General features: G+C 38.5%; 1 protein-coding gene across 8 annotated transcripts in view; it reads right to left on the bottom strand.

The window, feature by feature from the left end:
* Nucleotides 1–4,666: 4,666 nt before the first annotated feature.
* Nucleotides 4,667–19,938, bottom strand: part of TBCEL (tubulin folding cofactor E like) — a 70,233-nt gene continuing 54,961 nt past the window's right edge. For 7 of the 8 annotated variants that reach the window (XM_088843024.1, XM_088843026.1, XM_088843025.1 and 4 more), the window contains one exon: nucleotides 4,667–5,992. In XM_088843024.1, coding sequence (XP_088699150.1) covers nucleotides 5,674–5,992 — 319 coding nt within the window. In that variant the 3' untranslated portion in view covers nucleotides 4,667–5,673. The remainder of the gene's footprint in view (nucleotides 5,993–19,938) is intronic. The other variant, XR_016038987.1, reaches the window with a different exon arrangement.

The following is a 19,938-nucleotide window of genomic DNA, read 5'->3' as shown; positions in this document are numbered from 1 at the left end:
CAATCAAAGTGTCACAATTCTGGAAGAGGCGTGAGGACAAGTTTCAACTTGGATTTAGAGCCACCAGCCACATCAGGGATTTTTGATATAGAGCAACTCAATTTAGTAAATGAATATTGAGGGACATCTCATTTTAGCGTTTTAGTGAAACATAAAGACTAACAATAATGGTGTGTGTGTGTGTGTGTGTGTGGAGGGTTATGAAGGAGAACTTCAGTGCCAAGTACTGTAGTACAGCTGTCAGCTGCAGCCACATTTCTGGGGTTTGAATCCTGGCTCTGGTGTCATTCATCAACGGTGTGACTTCTGGCAAGTTACTCAGCCTCTCTGTGCCTCATGAGTAAGAAGATGGAGGTAATTAACACCCTGAACCATAGGGGTGTCATGAACACCAAAAGGGTCGAGTATAGGCAGAGCATCTAGGTTGGGCCCTTGTTGATAATAAACGCTGTCAGTGTTTAGAGGAAATATGAGGATGGAAATTATAAGCCTGGATCCCTGGCACTGATTAACACAACCAGGAACTCTCCCTACTTTTGTCTCATCTTCCTCTTGGATTTGGAGAAGGCAATGGCAACGCACTCCAGTACTCTTGCCTGGAAAATCCCATGGACGGAGGAGCCTGGTGGGCTGCAGTCCATGGGGTCGCAAAGAGTCGGACACGACTGAAGCGACTTAGCAGCAGCAGCAGCCCCTTGGATTATGAGTTTGTTACTCCTCTCTTGATATGCGTGCCTTAAAATAGAATGCAAATTGCTCAGGGGCCTAAACTACACTGAAGAAAAGCATAAGATGTTCACGTATATTATAGTTATAGGTCTAGGCAAAAAAACCCCAAACATTTTTAGGGTTATTCTCAAATTTTTGAAGGATACAGAAATTCATTATATTTTAAGGAGATATAATATGGTATGTTATCCCCTTCATGTATTAACTCAATTCCTAAATCTCAAGTTACACTAAAAACTTAACATTAGATGAAATGACTTAATATTTATCATGACCTATGTTTTTAAAGGTTATCTGGCTAAATTTGAATCCTGAAATTCTAAGTTGGAGAACACAGATAACTTCTTTTCCAGAGAAGAGCTGGAAAGACAAACAGGGCTTCAAAGGTTAACCTTCTTGCTTTACATTTATTCTAACAACTGTTAGAAGTTACAGTGCTGTTCAGTCCAGTGGGGTAATGGGTTTCTTGACAAATTTCTCCCGTGTAAGCTTGGAGAAGCTCATAATAAACAGAACTTAGCATAGAGGTTAAAACTACAATTTTTTGAAATTTGAATAAGAGGTAGAAATAATCTTAAACAGATCATGATACTTCTGCATTTCTGAAGAACTGAGAAAAAATTTAATAGATACTGTCTTCTAAATACAGTAACAAAGTATACATAGTACTTGGACTTCAATGCTTGGTACAAGGTTCATTCATAACAGATCACTGAGAAATTATTGATAAGCAGATATGGTTCAGTGCCCCAAACTCTAGTTGCTACACAAAATTATTTTCAAAGGAAAGAAATGTCCCTTGGAACACTGTCACAAAAACTTAATTCATCTAAATGAGATTCTTACTCAAAAAAGGGGATGCCAAATATCTCAAAGGTGGGTTTTTATTTTTAAAAGAGCATGTTAGAAGTATAAAACTTTGCTAACAAAAAAGTAATATTTCCTATGAATCTTTGCTTTGCAGCTTCAATCTCTAACTTTGACAACATGCCAACTAAATTTCTTAAGCTGATCAGATTCTTACCAACTTAGGCCCAGTTCCCCAGAGGACTCAACCAGAGCACTATCGTCGACTTTTTGCTATATAAAAATAAACATGTACTTTGACGACACAACTCCAGAAAAAAAAATCAGAACACAAAGAGAAAGTGGACTTGGATTTTTAATTTTTTTAAAGATTATCTCTCTATATATATATTAATAAAAAGTGCAAAGAATAGACCTTCATGTTTAAATTATATTCTAAAATAAAATATATATATTTCCATTAACTGCAGGAGACAACTGGCAAGTAAAGAGCCTGAGAGAGTCCAGTCCCTCTCCATCACTACAATGGACACATATTCGAAGGAAGCACCTATGAAAAATAGAGTGTTCACAACACACCTGGTAACACAGAGAACGTCTGGGTGTTCTTGGAAGCAGTTGGTTTGCGTTTGCAATCAAATGAAGGGAAAAGTCAAATCCATCGATGGAAAGGACATTGCTTAGAACAATCTATTATTCTGTATTCTGTTTTATTTGCCCTGGAGCCTAGCACCTCCCATGGAGCAAGCCATCCTCAACACATGGGCTCCTAAAAGCTGTCACCTGTGGCCTCAAACAGTTGACAAGTTACTGGTGTAACAAGTCTTCCCTGCTCATAACACTGCTGATTTAGCAACATAGCTGAAACATTTGGTTAGAACCAAACTTTCCTTTCTAAGGAAACAAACTTTTAAAACATATAGCATCATAACATTTGGCTCTGTTACATACAGCTCAAGTTTTGGGCTTATTTTCACCAAAAGGTCTTAAAGGAACAAGGGTTACATAATATCTGCTTTCTTAGGTATTTACAGTCACGGTGGCAATAGGTTACAGAAACAATAGAAACTTCCAATAAGAAAAAAAGATACATGACTCTGAACTTTTTTTTTTTTTAACGCAATGTGGGATATTTCAACAATTCAAATTCAAAAATTAAGTTCCACTGTGGTTTCAGCAGCTCCATGCCCACATGAAAAGGATGCCTCAGTTTTGACTTGGTTTTCTTTTATTACTCCTTTCCTTTTTCGTAACTGAAAAGAATTTCTATTTTAGAAAAGATATGTTCTATACACTGTGCCTGTAGCAACATTATCTGTAATACTGGCTATGACAGAATTTTGCTTCATAAATGTCAATGATATGCTCTCACTGAATCTGGATGAAGTTAACATTAAAACACAGATAAGCTACAATCAATTATGCATAACTTGTTGACTCAAAAATCCATGGTCTCTCTTCTCCTTCTTTTTGGCCTATTATAAAAATAATTTTGGTTACAAGTGTCTACACAGCACCAATTTTATTTCAAGAGCAGCATCTTTACTCGGCCACCCAAATAAGTCTACATGTATATATGCTCAAATAGCTTTTCTCATTTACTTCTGTTCTGTAACTCTAAAAGACTGATAATTGCATTAGATCTTGTCTCAATCAAAAATCATTTAGCAATTATTAGGACCATCAATTACAATGTCCCCCAAATACCCACGGCCATTGAATTAAATGAGAAGTTCCCTTGACATGCAACTGTGTAATTGGAGAATTACGCCTGCAGCTGATGGGCACTGTGTTCTGTAATAGCAGAAGGAACAAGTCTCTAATAGTAAAAAAGCATTTTCATAAAACTTTGTCATATATAAAATATCTTATTAATTGTTACTATTTCACTGATGATTAAAGCGTAACACAGGTGTTCGCTCTGCTTTTTGCTGTGAGACAGTCTTGGGTCATACAACCTTAAAAAATAAGAGCTCGTCTGTTTCCCAAGCTGACAAAAGTGACGGGGTGAATTGCATTGTTTCTCTCTCATACTCATTTGCACTCACACGCACATACACAAAGCACCCACAGTTTTCATCATCATGACACTGTTGCCACACTTTTTCCCACCTCCAAAAATCTGTCAGGAAAATGTGATTGCAAAATAATTATTCTTGTCTATACCCCACCTAGATCTCCATTGTTCATTTTTATGATTTTGAAAGATAAAGTCTGCAACAGAAGGAGAGCTGGCCTCATTCATCTTCCTAAACCCTTTGGTTTCCACCTTCAATGTTACAGTGAATGTAGATTTGACTCAGCAAGCCTGGGTCAAAGGCTTTACAGATACTGAACCTGAAGTGCATTAAGAGAATAAACATCTGCTATTGTGGCCTAGGATGACTGAAAAAGTAGCAATAATAAACACAACTTGGTGTCTGAGAAGGGTTTACAAGAGTCATCTAAAAATTTCATAAGAAATTAAGAGTTTGTAGAAGTGATGGATGGAGAAGGAAATGGCAACCCACTCCAGTGTTCTTGCCTGGAGAATCCCAGGGATGGGGGAGCCTGGTGGGCTTCCGTCTATGGGGTCACACAGAGTCGGACACGACTGAAGTGACTTAGCAGCAGCAGCAGCAGAAGTGATGGAATCATGTAACAAAGGTCAAAAGGTCAAATGCAATCAGATAACAATTACATTCTTTGAAAAATACTTCATGTGCACATTTTCTGCCCCAGTGGCACTAAGTCAATCTCAAGTCTTCCATCGGTAAACACAGTGGATCCAGAAAAACATATATCAAAGAAAGAGACTACAATGATTAACAAAGGAACAGAAGAGCAAACCAAAAGATGTCAGAGCAGGTAAGGACTACCTTTTAAAGGAAAGTGCTTTAAATATGATTGTGCAAAAAACATAACTTGGAGGCAAATCTGAAGTTTTGACACTTATACTTTACTTAGAGATTAGTCAGAGCTGTTCTCCTGTAGGGGCAACTAAGTTGAAACATAAAACGAAAAGAATTAATTATGACATCACAAAATCCCAGGGAAGAACTGAGAATCAAAGATCCCTTTGATGAAAATTTCCCACTTCTAAAGATGCAAAGTGCGACAGCAAAGACTTCAAATGATGCCAGGCAGGAAAGTCACGATACACTTTCTCCCATATCCCCTCTACGTGACTCCCTCATACATACTACCAGGAGTTTATTAGGTAACTCTTAGCTCTCCTGGCATGTGTATCCATTGCACTATTGGATTCTTCATAAAGTCAGGCCTCCATTCCCAACAAAGTAATGAAAAAGACAGATATGAAAAAAATACATTCAAAAAGCAAAAAGCAAAGAACTCTGGGATTTGACCTATTTCATGTCAGTAATGGGTGCTCTACTGGGGGAGGAACAGTAAGACTGGGACAATCACACACACAGAGCTCAGACTGCTCGTGCCTGCGCTTCCAGCAGCTGGTGGTGTTCCTTCACGGACTCTTCTTCCAGACCCTAACAGAAAACTAAAGGTTCCAACTGAGTACCTGAGATCAGAATCAGGCTGAGAAACTCTTGAAACATGAAATTATTTCAAAAATGAGAAATGAAGAAAAAAACTTACCCAAGTTGAGAAATGAGAAGTTAGGTATGGACAGAATAAAACTATTGGGCAAACGTGCAGACACAAGTCAAAAGGAAAAACTGAACTCAAGAAGGAAAGGAGAGAGGGAGGGGGAAATGGAGGAAAAGAGAGAGACATGCCGGCCCTTCCTGGAAAGATTCCTTGTCTCCTGATTTAAGTGCAAGATGCCCTTCTGGGGGGACGCACTGTTCACACCAGCGTCACAAGTGTACTTAAGTGGTCATGACAACCAAGCGGCAGACAGATTCCAGTGAACATAGTTAGAAGTCGGTGCTGCCCAGTCATCTCTCATGAGGGTGGGCACAGGGACTGAGGATGTGGCCAATTCTGGTGGCAGAGCCAAAGGAATTGGCGGTAGAAAATACCAAAAGCAGCCCCCTAACCCATTTTAGAGGGAAATATAGAAAACCCCCAAAACCTAAACAAAACAAAACTAAACAACCTTCTCCCTCCTGAAGAAAACCTCATGGAACAAATGCCCTGCAAGTCCTAATGTGTGTGTTCTCACAAGGCTGGCGGAGGTTATTTTGTCTTGGATTCCACAAAAATTTTGTCTCCATCTCTAATGCCAAAAGAATGCAAGGCTCGAGAGCTGTACTTCATTTCCTCTGGGCCAAAGGGAGCTTCATGGTCAAAATAGTAGAGAAGCATGTTGCTCGTGGGTAACTGAACTAGAGTTTTTAATTGTTTCTTTAGTTCTGCAACTGTTTGGTCCAGACGAATGCTCATCTCTTCCACCTGGTCGTTAAAGTGGACTTCTACTTTTGCACTGCTCTGGGGTCTCAGGTCCACTTCTGCCAAAGGCTCCAGCTTCCCATATTTTGTGATTAGTTCATGATACCTAGAAGGGAAAAAAAAAAAAGCAAAACAGTGATAGCCTAAGCCACCAGAGCAAGAACTACTGACTTTTTCAGAACTACAGGTAAACTACTGTTAGTAGTTTACCTCAACATCTTTCTAATATCCTGCTCTAATATTATATCTGCTTACCTACCTATCTATCTACTGTGACTATGTGGAATCTGTGATCTGATATGGTTGTCTCCTTGAAATCTCAGTAAAACCCCATCCTTGCAGACAGGGGGTTTCTTCTAAAGACAGCTATCACACCTGCTGCTAATAATTACGGAAGAATAGGCTTAGAGAGGAGAGGAGAGGAGAACCTAATAATTATGAAAGAATAGGCATAGAGAGGAGAGGAGAACCTAAAAAGGTAGACACTACAAAGGTTACAGATAGAAGTCCAGTCACTCTGTAGAACCCACTTGCTTGGGCGTCATCATCAAGGCGTGTAGATATCTAAGCCCATGTTTTTTGGTAATAGCTGGAAAGATGGACACAGACCAGCAGTTTCTGACCCCAGAGAAGCCATAACTTACAAACAAAAACACTGTTGTAAAATATAGTTGTATATTAGCTATTAACTCTGATTTTTCAGTGATGCTTTGTTTGAATGGTCCTGCCTAGCCTAGTTGACTGTAATATAAGGAGTTCGTGGAAGAATCAAGAATATGTAAAAGAGTGGTAAATGAGGGATACAAGTTCCCTGATCAAGGCAAGAATTAAAGAGCCAAAGATACTAGGATAAAAGTGAATTATGCAGGTGGGACCAGGGCCTAGAGGACAAGTTTCCCATGTGGAAAATCTTGTCTCGTCTGCCAGCTTTGGAGAATGTAGGTTTGATCTCCCTGCGGAAGCTGAGCAATTTCCTACAAACCAGAGAGGGGAAAAGTGCTGAAAAAGATCTGATATTAGCTTTACTATAACCAAGCTATACTGAGGTTAATTCTGGATCAGAACACAGTGGTCATAAGCTTGCTACTCCCCCACGTTCTCCCCCTACTTTGGCTTTAACTCAGTTAAATCAGTATTGTAACTAGGTTGGTAGAACACTGAAGCTGCAATAAGACCTCTGTGGTCAGGGATGGAGGCAATCATTGCCATGAAGCGGGGGACCAGGTGAAATAGCACCGGTCTTGGAGTCAGAAGATCTGATGTCAGAGTCTTGACTTGTAATTAGTTGTGTGGCTTAGCAACTCACTCAATCCTTTCATATCTCAGATTCCTCACTAGTAAAACTGGGATAATGTTCTTCCTACCTTATAAGACAGTTGTGAGGATCATACAAAATAACAGATGAGTAAGAACTCGTAAATTCTAAGTCCATATACAAATAAGTATTAAGACTCCATTCCTGCTGTCTGGGACTTGTATTATTAAAACACACATACCCTTTAAAAAATATATGACTGAAATCTACTTAGGAAGGACTTCTTGGAAAAGATGGTGGTATGATGAAACACATTACAGAAATTTCTCCCAGGTCTTGTACCCTAAATAATATTTTTTAAGGGTAAAATATTACCAGCAGCAACTAATACAGAAAAAGAGGGAACAGTCTTATTGAAATAGCCTTTTAAAAGGAACCAAAAGCTTTGTGTATGTGATTTTGTTAATAAGCAAGGATCCTAATTCAACCCCTAGAAGACGTTATGGAAAAAGAAGGTAAGGAAACAAAATCCTTACCAAGGTCAGTACCTTTAGTGTACTGACCAATACGTTTTAATTTAGAACAAATGGGGCTGAAGGAGAATGGAGTCAGCTGGGAGGAAGACTAAGGACATCCCTCAGGGATCAGAAGGCGCTACACCCCACTGACAGGATGTCAGGATCTTAGCAAGGGGAAAAAAACAAAACAAAACAGTCCACACAAACAAAAAACAAAACTACCATGACTTGAAATTTTCCAAGGCTCCAAACTAAAAAAGCAAAATGACTCAAAGACCAAGCGTATCTTTCTGTAGCCCAGTCTCCTAGCATATGACTTCAAGTAAGTGAAACTAGGTTATGATAATTTAACAAAATCTTGGGAAAGATAGCAGAACCTAGGGGTCAAATAAAAGCTGAATCCAGTTCTACAGATGTTTTCCCTCCAGACTACAGGAAAGTAGATAGAATTGTAACACCCCAGACTCTCAGACTCTGTCCAGGAGGAACAAAAGAAACAGTGGTGAGGGGGTCAAGGAGTTTACTTATACCAAGTTTCAGTAAAGACACGGGCTAGAGAGAGGGACTCACTCTTAGGCATAAGCAAGAAGATAAGACAAAGAGGCAACTAAGCACATACCACACAGCAAAAGGAATAAAAGAGAGAAACACAAAAATAAAAGGCAGAGGAGAACTCGATCTCAAAGAAAACATCTCAATGAAATGAAAATGCCCCACAGACACTCTAAGGTGCAGAAATTAATAAGTGCATTAATATAATAAAACAGGAGCTCAAAGATAAAGGATAAGCAGCAGAATGAGATGAAAAGCGAGATTTCAGCACCAGTGAAAGAGACTGAGCAAAATAACACATTTCCTACCAAATAAATAAATTAGAAAGCATGACCCAGGAATATTATACCTCACCAAGTTTTGTGTTTTTTTTTCCAGAAATAAACTTAACAAGCAAACTTAGGGAATACAGCACCCTCGAGTCTTTTTGAAAAAGAAAAACACTAGTCAACAATGAGATTAAAGAATTAGTGGTAAGCCCTGAATCTATTTAAATATAAAACTAAAACTTAATATTATAGCTGTATAATGCTATACTTGTTTATACCTGACATTATAGTCAACTGAATTTATCTCAAGCATAAACATATTTGTACACAAAATTATGGCCCATGTGCAGAAATTAGCCTATTTGTTACAACCGGTCAAGTCTATCTACAAATTAAATGACCTATAAATTAGGACACTCTAAGGTCTTAAATAGTTTTCTCAAACTCAACATGTCCAAAGATAATTCATTGTTGCTCTCCAACCTTCTTCTCTTCTAGTCTTTCTTATCTCGGTAAATGGCACCAGAAACTATCTAATCATCCCAGCCAGAAACTGAACAGTCGTCCGGATTCCTTCCTATCTCTCTTCTCCACTTCTCCCACTCATCAACTGCTGTGTCATACTAATTCTATTCCTAAATATTTCATGAGTCTATCTGCATCTCTTTGCCCACTTGTCTTGTAAATTCAAACCACTATCATTAATAACATGGATTGCCACAGCTTTCTTTGGATGCATAAGCTGGATGAGTCTCCTCAGTATTTGTTCCAACGTCATCCTAGAATGCCTTTCTATACGCAAAGATGAAAACTACACTTACCACCCTTCTTTTCAGGTGAGATTTAACTTTCATCAATCTCATTCAACAGCCCGGGGAGAGAGAGAGAGACAGGCTCTAGCAGACATGGGTGGGAACAGCTTGGTTAGAGGCTTCCTAATGATCAGATGGTGGTTCACATAGTGTGTTCCTGCAGTCAACTCCCCTGGCAGCAGCTTGCTGGTCTCCAGGTCATAGCTAAGGCGGTGTGATCCACCTTCAGGGACAGCAGCTTCCTGAGTCTCCCCTTATCGGGTGCCAGTGGAGGAAGCAGCGCCGTTGGTGGCCTAGTTCTGCAATACCACTCTAGAGATAATCCTAGGGAGGCAGCCCTTCCTCAGATTTTATAACATCTTATTCCTTGTATCAAATCCCTTTCTTCTTAAAATAGCTACTATGGCTTCTCTTACCTGAATCTCAAATGATATTCCTTTCAATGGTTTCCCAAGACCTTACAGTGGCTCCGCAATTACTCTTGCCTATATTATAGCCAAAGTCATTGTTACAAAACACAAAGTTGACCACAACATTCTTCTCTTAAAAATCACATAAGACACAGAGAATAAAGTCCTAAGTCTTTAATATGAATAAGATGGGCAGAATTTTGTCCCTCCCCAGTTATCTCCTTCCCTGGTGCTATTCTCAAGATTACATCATGCTATGGGGCATAGCTGATCCTAAAATAGGGTGATTAACTGGATGTCTATGTGCATGCTCAGTCGCTTCAGTCGTGTCTGACTCTTCGCAACCTTATGTACCATAGCCCACCATGCTCCTCTGTCCAAGGGATTCCCCAGGCAAGAATACTGGAGTGGGTTGCCATGCCTTCCTCCAGGGAAATCTTCCCAACCCATGGACTAAACCCATGTCTCTTATGTCTCATACACAGGCAGGCGGATTCTTTACTACTAGTGCCACCTGGGAAGCCCATTAACTGGGTGGGGCCTAATCTAATCATATGAGCCCCTAAAAGCAGAGAAACTTCTCCAGCTAACAATAGAAGAGGAAGTCGGGGAGATTCCAAGCATGAGAAGGACCTGACATGACACTGCTGGCTTGAAGATGAAGGGAGGCACATGGAAAGCATAAGAAGAAACAGAATTAAGCTGCCTGAAAGGTGACGCTTCTCCAGAACCTCCAATAAGGAACACAGCCCTGTTGACTCGATTTTGGCCTTGTGAGACCCTAAGCAGAGAACCCAGTTAAACCATCCTGTGCTCACACTTTTGACCCATAAAAACTGTAACATAATAAGCAGACATTGTTTTAAGCCACTTTATAGCAATTAGTTATAGCAGCAATAGAAAACTAACACTTTGATTATAAAAGTGCCTTCATAATTTCATTCCCATGTAACTTTCCACATTTATTTTGTGTCATCAATATAACCACATCCTATACCTGTTTTCCACTTATTTAACCTTAAGGTTTATTATTGATTTTGAGGTAACATCAGCAGAGTTTTGTATATGGATGAAAGCCTGGATATGGACTATAACAAATACTGACTCTTTATGCTATAAAAATGAAGAAAAAATATTAGAGTCGTGACTCACAATAACTCACTACGTACACTGAATATGAACCCCTAAAAGTTACATAAGTGAAAATCATGATTTTTAAGATACTATGTTTACCCCAAATATCCTTATTTTGGATTATTGTTAAGTAGGGCAAATCAGTAGATACAAAAAAATCATGATTTTACAAAATAACCAGTAAATTTTAGAAACCAATTTCTTAGTCCACCAGCTTAGATATTTTATTCATTGTTCAAAAGTTCATCTAAACAATGTCTGAACTATACCTGCATATTCTGTATTATCTGAGCTTTTCTTATCATCATCAGTCCCAAAGCCATAAAAGGTAAATTGGCTTTTTTCTTCTCAAAGTTGTATGATTTCTGATGATTAAGTAGTCTTCAAAATGAATGATCTCAATTTATAGTCTACCAATCAGTACTTCTACCTGGCTATTAAAAAGTATTTAATATTTGTGAGTCTCACTTCTGAAGTGGGCAAAATGCTATAGGCCTACCTTGGAAGATATTACTGACAAGGATATACTGTAATAAGCAAATGCTAAAATGTAATATATACTGTGTTTGTGTTCAGTAGTTCTGAATACCATTCCCCCATGACCTTCCAACAGAAAATGACCAATCACAAGAGAAACGAAATTTACTACACACAGCATAAAGGCCAGCATGACCACGTGGGCAACTGAAAATGATAAATGGAAACCAAATGCTAGCTGCAACCTTGTGAAGAACACTACCCACAGACAAACTGGCATGGTGCTTTTTTCCTCTTTCTTATTAAATAAAAACACCCACAGAGAGAAAACCTTCTTTCAACTTTAAGAGTCTCTGAATGGTGAGGAATTAGAAATTAGTTACTTGTGAAGTGGGGTTGCGGGTGGCACTAACAAAGGGGGGACTGGAGAATGAAGCCACGCTTAGTGGAGCTGGGTTAGGCACTCCACTCCCAGTGCACATAAACAAGCCTTTACACAAGAGGGGCTGCTGGTCCATGGCACACCTGCCTGATGGGACAGACACAAGAGCGTATTTTAGTAGCATGATGGTCAGGTTGGGAGAGGTATGTCCCTTTCTCCTTACTGCCCATTTTCACTCTTGATTCCTAAGAGAGCTAGGAGCATTTCCTCAATTAAAATTCAGTCACTGGTCTATGAAGCTAGATAAAAGACCTGGCACACTACTTGAAAAAGACTGTAGGTTTCTACCATAAATCTTAGTCTGAGGGTGAATTTATGAAAAAACCTAATCCCCAAAGATGAACAGAGACAAAGGTTACCTTGCAGTCTTATAAACTATCCTAAGGAATATGAACATAATATTTTATATAGTTTTTAGGAACACGGAAGACTAAAAGGAGGCCTAGAAGCAAAGGTTTTAAGCTGGCAGAAAGCGCCCACATTTGGACCTCATGTCTCCAAATCCATAAAAGCAGCAGCTCACAATCTCAAGGAGCATCCTAGATAAAAATGATGAGTCTTAAACATAAAATGCAAGTGCATTACCACAATGGCATTATGGGTATCCCAGAAGTGTTCCATCTCTCCCTTAAAACTATCTGGAGGTGTGCTCACAGGGGCCTATACAGTAGTGTTAAGCTAACAATTCTACTTCTCTACTGAGTCTCAAAAGCAGACTCATATTGAATCAACTGGAGTACTTATTCTAAGTAAAGCTATTTTACTTAAAAATAAGGTCTTCCCTTGTGGCTCAGCTGGTAAAGAATCCACCTGCAATGCAGGAGACCTGGGTTTGATCCCTGAGTTGGGAAGATCCCCTGGAGAAGGGAAAGCCTACGCACTCCAGTATTCTAGCCTAGAGAATTCCATAGACTGCATAGTCCGTGGGATTGCAAAGAGTTGGACACGACTGAGTGACTTTCACTTTCACTTCAAAATAAACCCCTTAGACTGTAAGGAGATCAAACCAGTCCACCCTAAAGGAAATCAGTCCTGAATATTCATTGGAAGGACTGATGCAGAAACTCCAATATTTTGGCCACCTGATGCGAAGAACCAAAGACCCTGATGCTGGGAAAGATTGAAGGCAGGAGGAGAAGGGGAAAACGGAGGATGAGATGGTAGGATGGCATCACCGACTCAATGGACATGAGTTTGAACAAGCTCCGGGAGTTGGTGATGGACAGGGAAGTCTTGCATGCTGCAGTCCATGGGGTTACAAAGATTCGGACTTGACTGAACGACTGAACTGAACTGAAATCCCTAACACAGACATCTCTTTAAAGAATGCAACAAATAAAACATGAAAAATCCCTTATGCTTCTTTCTCTTGGTTGAACAAAATCATTAAGTGTAACTAGAAGAAAACTCGGAGAAGGCAATGGCAAGCCACTCCAGTACTCTTGCCTAGAAAATCCCATGGATGGGGGAGCCTGGTAGGCTGCAGTCCGTGGGGTCGCTAAGGGTCGGACACGACTGAGCGACTTCACTTTCACTTTCCACTTTCACACAATGGAGAAGGAAATGGCAACCCGCTCCGGTGTTCTTGCCTGGAGAATCCCAGGGAAGGGGGAGCCTGGTGGGCTTCCGTCTGTGGGGTCACACAGAGTCGGACATGACTGAAGTGACTTAGCAGCAGCAACAGCAGCAGCAGCAGCAGCAGAAGAAAACTATTCACATAGTTTACTTTGTTTCCCAAGGTATTACAAAGGATTCAAAATACATTTCAAACATCTGATTGCTGTTATTTAATCTCTCTTGTATGGTATGCTTTCTCTGTTTTTTGACATGGTATCATACCATGGCATGGAAGAGGAATGGCAACCCACTCTGGTATTCTTGCTAGAAAAATGCCATGGACAGAGGAGCCTGACAGGCTACAGTCCATGGGGTCACAAAGAATCAGACATGACCAAGCATGCACATACGCACACATATCATGGCATATCAAAGAAGTTACCATAGTAGTCTATAGCTGGGATTTTGCACTCTACTTAAACAGTTTCCTCAAAGTCACCAACATCTTTTAAAACACATAAAACATCACATTTCAGAAGCAGAAAAGATTACAGAGATCATCTACTACATACTTTACAGATAACTAATTGAATTGAGGGCCAGTTTGCTATGCAAGAATGAAAGGTAGAAAGTAGAATTCAGGTCTTGTTCTCAGATCATCGTTCTTTCTCAGTTATCACCATCTTAATGGTTTGCTGCAATAATGAATACTGTTCTATAAATTTTCTTCTCCGTTTACATTACAATCTCTTTTTACAGGTTCTACACTTGGGTAGTACTCAAAATTCACTCCCAGAGTCTCATCCCTTTTCTCTCTGTGATCTTCCATCATGGAGCTCATTCTCTCACTTAAATGAAGCCATAGATGCTTCCCACTTGTCTTCCTCAAGCTTCTGTATTTCACCTACATCCAGAATTACTTATTCTCATCATTCACACAGATCAAAGTGTCTGGAACTGAACTTGGTATTTTTCATATGGTTTTCCATAAAGACTTGGAATTTTGTTTCAATTAACTATTCCTTAAATTCAAGTACTGTCAAAGTTGCCTAGTAAATGGACAAACATCTAGTCATAGAATACTATATTGCAGATAAGTAATACGGCAGAAAGTGAAGAGGAACTCAAAAGCCTCTTGATGAAAGTAAAAGAGGAGAGTGAAAAGGTTGGCTTGAAACTCAACATTCAGAAAACAAAGATCATGGCATCTGGTCCCATCACTTCATGGGAAATAGATGGAAAAACAGTGGAAACAGTGTCAGACTTTATTTTTTTGGGCCCCAAAATCACTGCAGATGCTGATTGCAACCAGGAAATTAAAAGACGCTTACTCCTTGGAAGGAAAGTTATGATCAACCTTGATAATATATTAAAAAGCAGAGACATTACTTTGCCAACAAAGGTCAATCTAGTCAAGGCTATGGTTTTTCCCGTGGTCACGTATGGATGTGAGAGTTGGACTGTGAAGAAAGCTGATCGCCGAAGAATCGATGCTTTTGAACTGTGGTGTTGGAGAAGACTCTTGAGAGTCCCTTGTACCGCAAGGAGATCCAACCAGTCCATTCTAAGGGAGATCGATCCTGGGTGTTCATTGGAAGGACTGATGCTAAAGCTGAAACTGCAATATTTTGGCCACCTCATGCGATGAGTTGACTCACTGGAAAAGACTCTGATGCTGAGAAGGATTGGAGGCGGGAGGAGAAGGGGACGACCGAGAATGAGATGGCTGGATGGCATCACCAACTCTGTGGACATGAGTTTGAGTGAACTCCGGGATTTGGTGATGGACAGGGAGGCCTGGCGTGCGGTGATTCATGGGGTCGCGGAGAGTTGGACACGACTGAGCGACTGAACTGAACTGAACTGAACTGAACTGAATTATTTGATATACATTTATCAATATGATTAAAACCCTGAATAAAATGGTTCCATAAATTCACATTTTAATGCATTTCTGCTCTAAAAGAAGAATAAAATGTATAAAATATGAAAGGGTTGAATTGCAAGAACACATGGCCCAGGCTCAAAAATGAGACATTTCCATGGACCAGAAACTGAATAGAAATACAAAGCATACAACTCAAACCACAGGACCACTGAACTCCAAGTTCAAACCAGGTAGTAGCAGTCAGAAGTTAAGTTCCTGTTAGGCAAAGGTGGTTAAAAGTACCCCACAGGAGGTATAGGAACTTAAGTCAGGATCACTGCCTGAAGTATTAGTAGAGTTAGGGTAATGTGAGGCTGGGCATGAAATAAGGAGGCAGAGAACTGCTGCAGATCAACTTTCTCAGGCTACCTCTTTTGACCAATGGGTCTAGGTAAAGGAAGTAAAAAGATAACTCTTCCAAAAGGAATTGAATCAAATCACCTACTGCTTGGGGTTTCCCAGGTGGCACAGTGGTAAAGAATCTGCCCCCCAATGCAAGAGACGTAAAAGATGTGGGTTTGATCCCTGGGTCAGGAAGTCCCCTGGAGTAGGAAATGGCAACCTAACTCCAGTATTCTTGCCTGGAAAATTCCAGACGGAGGAGCCTGGCGGAGAATGGAGTTAAAAAGAGATGGACATGACTGAGCGACTGAGAACATACACACACACCTGCTGCTTTGGTGACTAGATTTACACTAACTCAGTAATAGTGGGATAGGGTCTCCAAAATCCACTGTGAGAGTTGGTTCTAGATCAAGAGTCTAGGGAGCTGGTTAGAGACAACCGCAAAAACCATTAGAAAGGGAGAGGCAAGCTCGAAAGACAAATGTAAATAACAATACATATATAAGTAGCAATCCTCCGTGTGTATATATCTAGCAAGAGAGCTTCAAGATAATGAAGCAAAAACTGGTAGAACTGGAAGCTGAAATAGACAAATCCACAGTTACAGTTGGAGACTTTAGCAGTCCTTTCTCAGTAATTAACAGAATAAAAATAGAGAAAATTGTAAGCAATATAAAGACCTGGCCAACACTACAAACTTGACCTGACATTTTTAATACACATTTTCTAGCAACATCAGAAAACACATTTTTTTCCTAGTGCATATGGAACTGTCCAAAACAGACCATATTCTAGGCTCAAAATATACCTTTACTAAGTTTAAAATAATTGAAATAATACAAGATAAGTTATCTGACTATAATAAAATTAAATTATAAATCATTAACAGAAATATAACTGGAAAATCCCCAAGAATTTGGAAAATACACAACACATGTGTAAATAACTCATGGGTCAAAGAGAAAGTCACAAGAAAAATTAGAAAATTTTCTAAATTCAATAAAAATACAATATATAAAAAATTATAGAATGTAGCTAAAGCAGTGTTTAAAGAGAAATGTATAAAATTAAATGTTTACAAAGAAAAAAGGTCTCAAATCAATAATCTAAGCTTCCACCTTAAGAAACTAGAAAAAGATGAGCAAACTAAACTCAAACCAAGAAGAAGGAAGAAACTAATAAAGATATGAGCAGAAATAAGTGAAATAGAAAGCAGAAAACCAAGAGAAAAGACATAAAACATAAAAGCTGGTCCTTAAGGTTAGTGAATTTGATAAGCTTCTAGCCAGACTGATCAAGAAAAGAAGACATTAATATCAGGATTAAAAGAGGAGATATCACTACAGACTCTAAAACATCAAAGGCTTGTAATAAATGAATATTATGAACAACTTTATGCTCACAAATTCAATACCTAAGATAAAATGGATAATTCCTTCAAAGACACAAACTATCAAAGCTCATTCAAGAAGGAACAACTTGAATCAAGCTATATCTATTAAATAAATTTAATCATAGTTAAAACCTACAGTAAATATCAGGCACAGATGGCCTCACTGACAAATTCTACAAAATATTTAAGAAAGAAATAATATTCTACACAAACTCTTTCAGAAAACGGAAGAAGAAAGAACACTCACAAACTCATTTTATGAGGCCAGGACTATCCTAAAATTCTAGTATTAAAACAAGACAAAGACATTAAGAAAAAGAAAATGACAGATACATAAAAAAAATCCTCATTAATATAGACACGAAAATTCTCAACAAAATATTAGCAAGATAAATATTCCAATATATCAAAAGATTAAAATTATGGTATAGCCAAGTAAGATTTATTCTGGGAATTTAAGGCTGGTTAAACTTAGAAGCACAAGCTGCAATCAAGATTGCCGGGAGAAATATCGATAACCTCAGATATGCAGATGACACCACACTTATGGCAGAAAGTGAAGAGCAACTCAAAAGCCTCTTGATGAAAGTGAAAGAGGAGAGTGAAAAGGTTGGCTTGAAGCTCAACATTCAGAAAACTAAAATCATGGCATCTGGCCCCATCACTTCATGGGAAATAGATGGAGAAACAGTGGAAACAGTGTCAGATTTTATTTTTGGGGGCTCCAAAATCACTGCAGATGGTGACTGCAGCCACGAAATTAAAAGATGCTTACTCTTTGGAAGGAAAGTTATGACCAACCTAGATAGCATATTAAAAAGCAGAGATATTACTTTGCCAACAAAGGTCCATCTAGTCAAGGCTATGGTTTTTCCTGTGGTCAGGTATGGATGTGAGAGTTGGACTGTGAAGAAAGCTGAGCACCAAAGAATTGATGCTTTTGAACTGTGGTGCTGGAGAAGACTCTTGCAAGTCCCTTGGCCTGCAAGGAGATTCAGCCAGTCCATCCTAAATGAGACCAGTCCTGGGTGTTCACTGGAAGGACTGATGCTGAGGCTGAAACTCCAATACTTTGGCCACCTCATGAGAAGAGTTTACTCATTAGAAAAGACCCTGATGCTGGGAGGGATTGGGGGCAGGAGGAATAGGGGACAACAGAGGATGAGATGGCTGGATGGCATCACCAACTCGATGCACATGAGTTTGGGTGAACTCCAGGGGTTGATGATGGACAGGGAGGCCTGGCGTGCTGCAATTCATGAGGTCACAAAGAGTCGGACACGACTGAATGACTGAACTGAATCATTAAAAAAAAAAACAGTTAATATAATTCACTGTAATGGCACTCTAAATTTAAAAAACTACATAAGTTTCTTAAGAGATGCAGAAAAAGAGGGGGAAAAAAAGAAAAAAGAGAAGTATAAGTTATACAGATTGGAAAAGAAGATATACACTGTGCCTTGTCATATACAACATGACTACCTACAATGAATTTACCAAAGAACTACTAGAGGCAATAAATCTAGCAAGGTTGCAAGATACAAGGTCAATATACAAAAACTAATTGTATTTATATCCCAGCAATGAACAGTTGAAAACTGAAATTAAAAATAGTACTATTTATAATAGGGTTTAGATACATGAAATCCTTAAGTAAAAATGTAATAAAATATGGGCAGGATTTATGTGGCAAAATACGAAACACCAATTACTTAAAGAAATCATAGAAAACTTAAATAAATGGAGAGATATATTGGTTCATGGACAGGAAGACTCAATATTATTAAGATGCCAATTCTACCTATATTGTTCTACAGATTCAACAAGATCTCAAGCAAAATCCCAACAGGAATGTTTTTTCTAAAATTCAATAACTTATCCTACTATTTATATGTAAAGGCAAAGGAATTAGAACAGCCAAAATAACTTTGAAAAGAAAATCAAAGTTAAAATCTATATTATCTGGATCTCAAGACTTATTTTAAAGCTACAGTAATCAAAACAGCATAATACTGGCAAAAGGACAGACACATAGACCAATGGAAAACAAGAAAGAATCTAGACATAGAGTCTACCTACACAGTTTTAATTGTTTTTTCAGCAAAGGTATAAACTTAATAGAAAAAAGACAGTCTTATCAATGAATACAACTAAACAATGACATTCATATTTTCAAATTAAAACAAAACAAAAAATTAATCTATATCCTAAATCATATATAAAAATTAACTCAAATGAATCAATGTGTTTAAATGTAAAACCTAACACTATAAAATGTCTAGAAAAACATAAGAAATCTCTGTGATCTATAAGTTGATCTAAGATTTATTTGATATAACACCAAAAGCATAATCCATAAAAGAAAAAAAATCAGTGAGTTGAATGCCATCAAAATTTAAAATGTCTGCTATTTGAAAGAAACTGATAAAAAATAAAAAAACAAGCCAGACTGAGAGAAAATATTTACCAAACAATTGTCTGATAAGGGATATATAGATAGATAGATAGATACATGGAATATATAAATAACTCTCAGAACTCAATAATAAGAAAAGAACCCAGTACAAAAATGGGCAAAAGATTTTAACAGATATTTCACCGAAGAAGGCATCTGGGTAGCAAATAAGCACATCAGAAGATGCTCTATACTGTTAGTCACTAGGTAAATACAAATTAAAACCACTATGTATATATTAGAATGGCTAAAATTAAAGACAGAAACAAGCAAACTGAAAATACCACGGTGGTGAGGATTTGGAGCAACAGAACTCTCATATGTTGCTGATGGGAAAGCAAAATGGTACAGTTACTCTGGAAAACAGCTTGACAGGTTAAACATATACTTCCCATGACTCAGTAATTCCAATTCTCTGTATTTACTGAAGAGAAATAAGAATTTCTGTTCACACACAAACCTGTGAGTGGTTATAATAGCTTTCTTAATAAATTGCCCAAAAGGGT

Source organism: Moschus berezovskii, chromosome 14, assembly GCF_049115385.1.
Source record: "Moschus berezovskii isolate FMDL1 chromosome 14, NW_MosBer_1.0, whole genome shotgun sequence".
Classification (NCBI taxonomy): domain Eukaryota; kingdom Metazoa; phylum Chordata; class Mammalia; order Artiodactyla; family Moschidae; genus Moschus; species Moschus berezovskii.
Note: the sequence above shows the minus strand (reverse complement) of the source record. Positions and strands in the feature narration are given on the sequence as shown.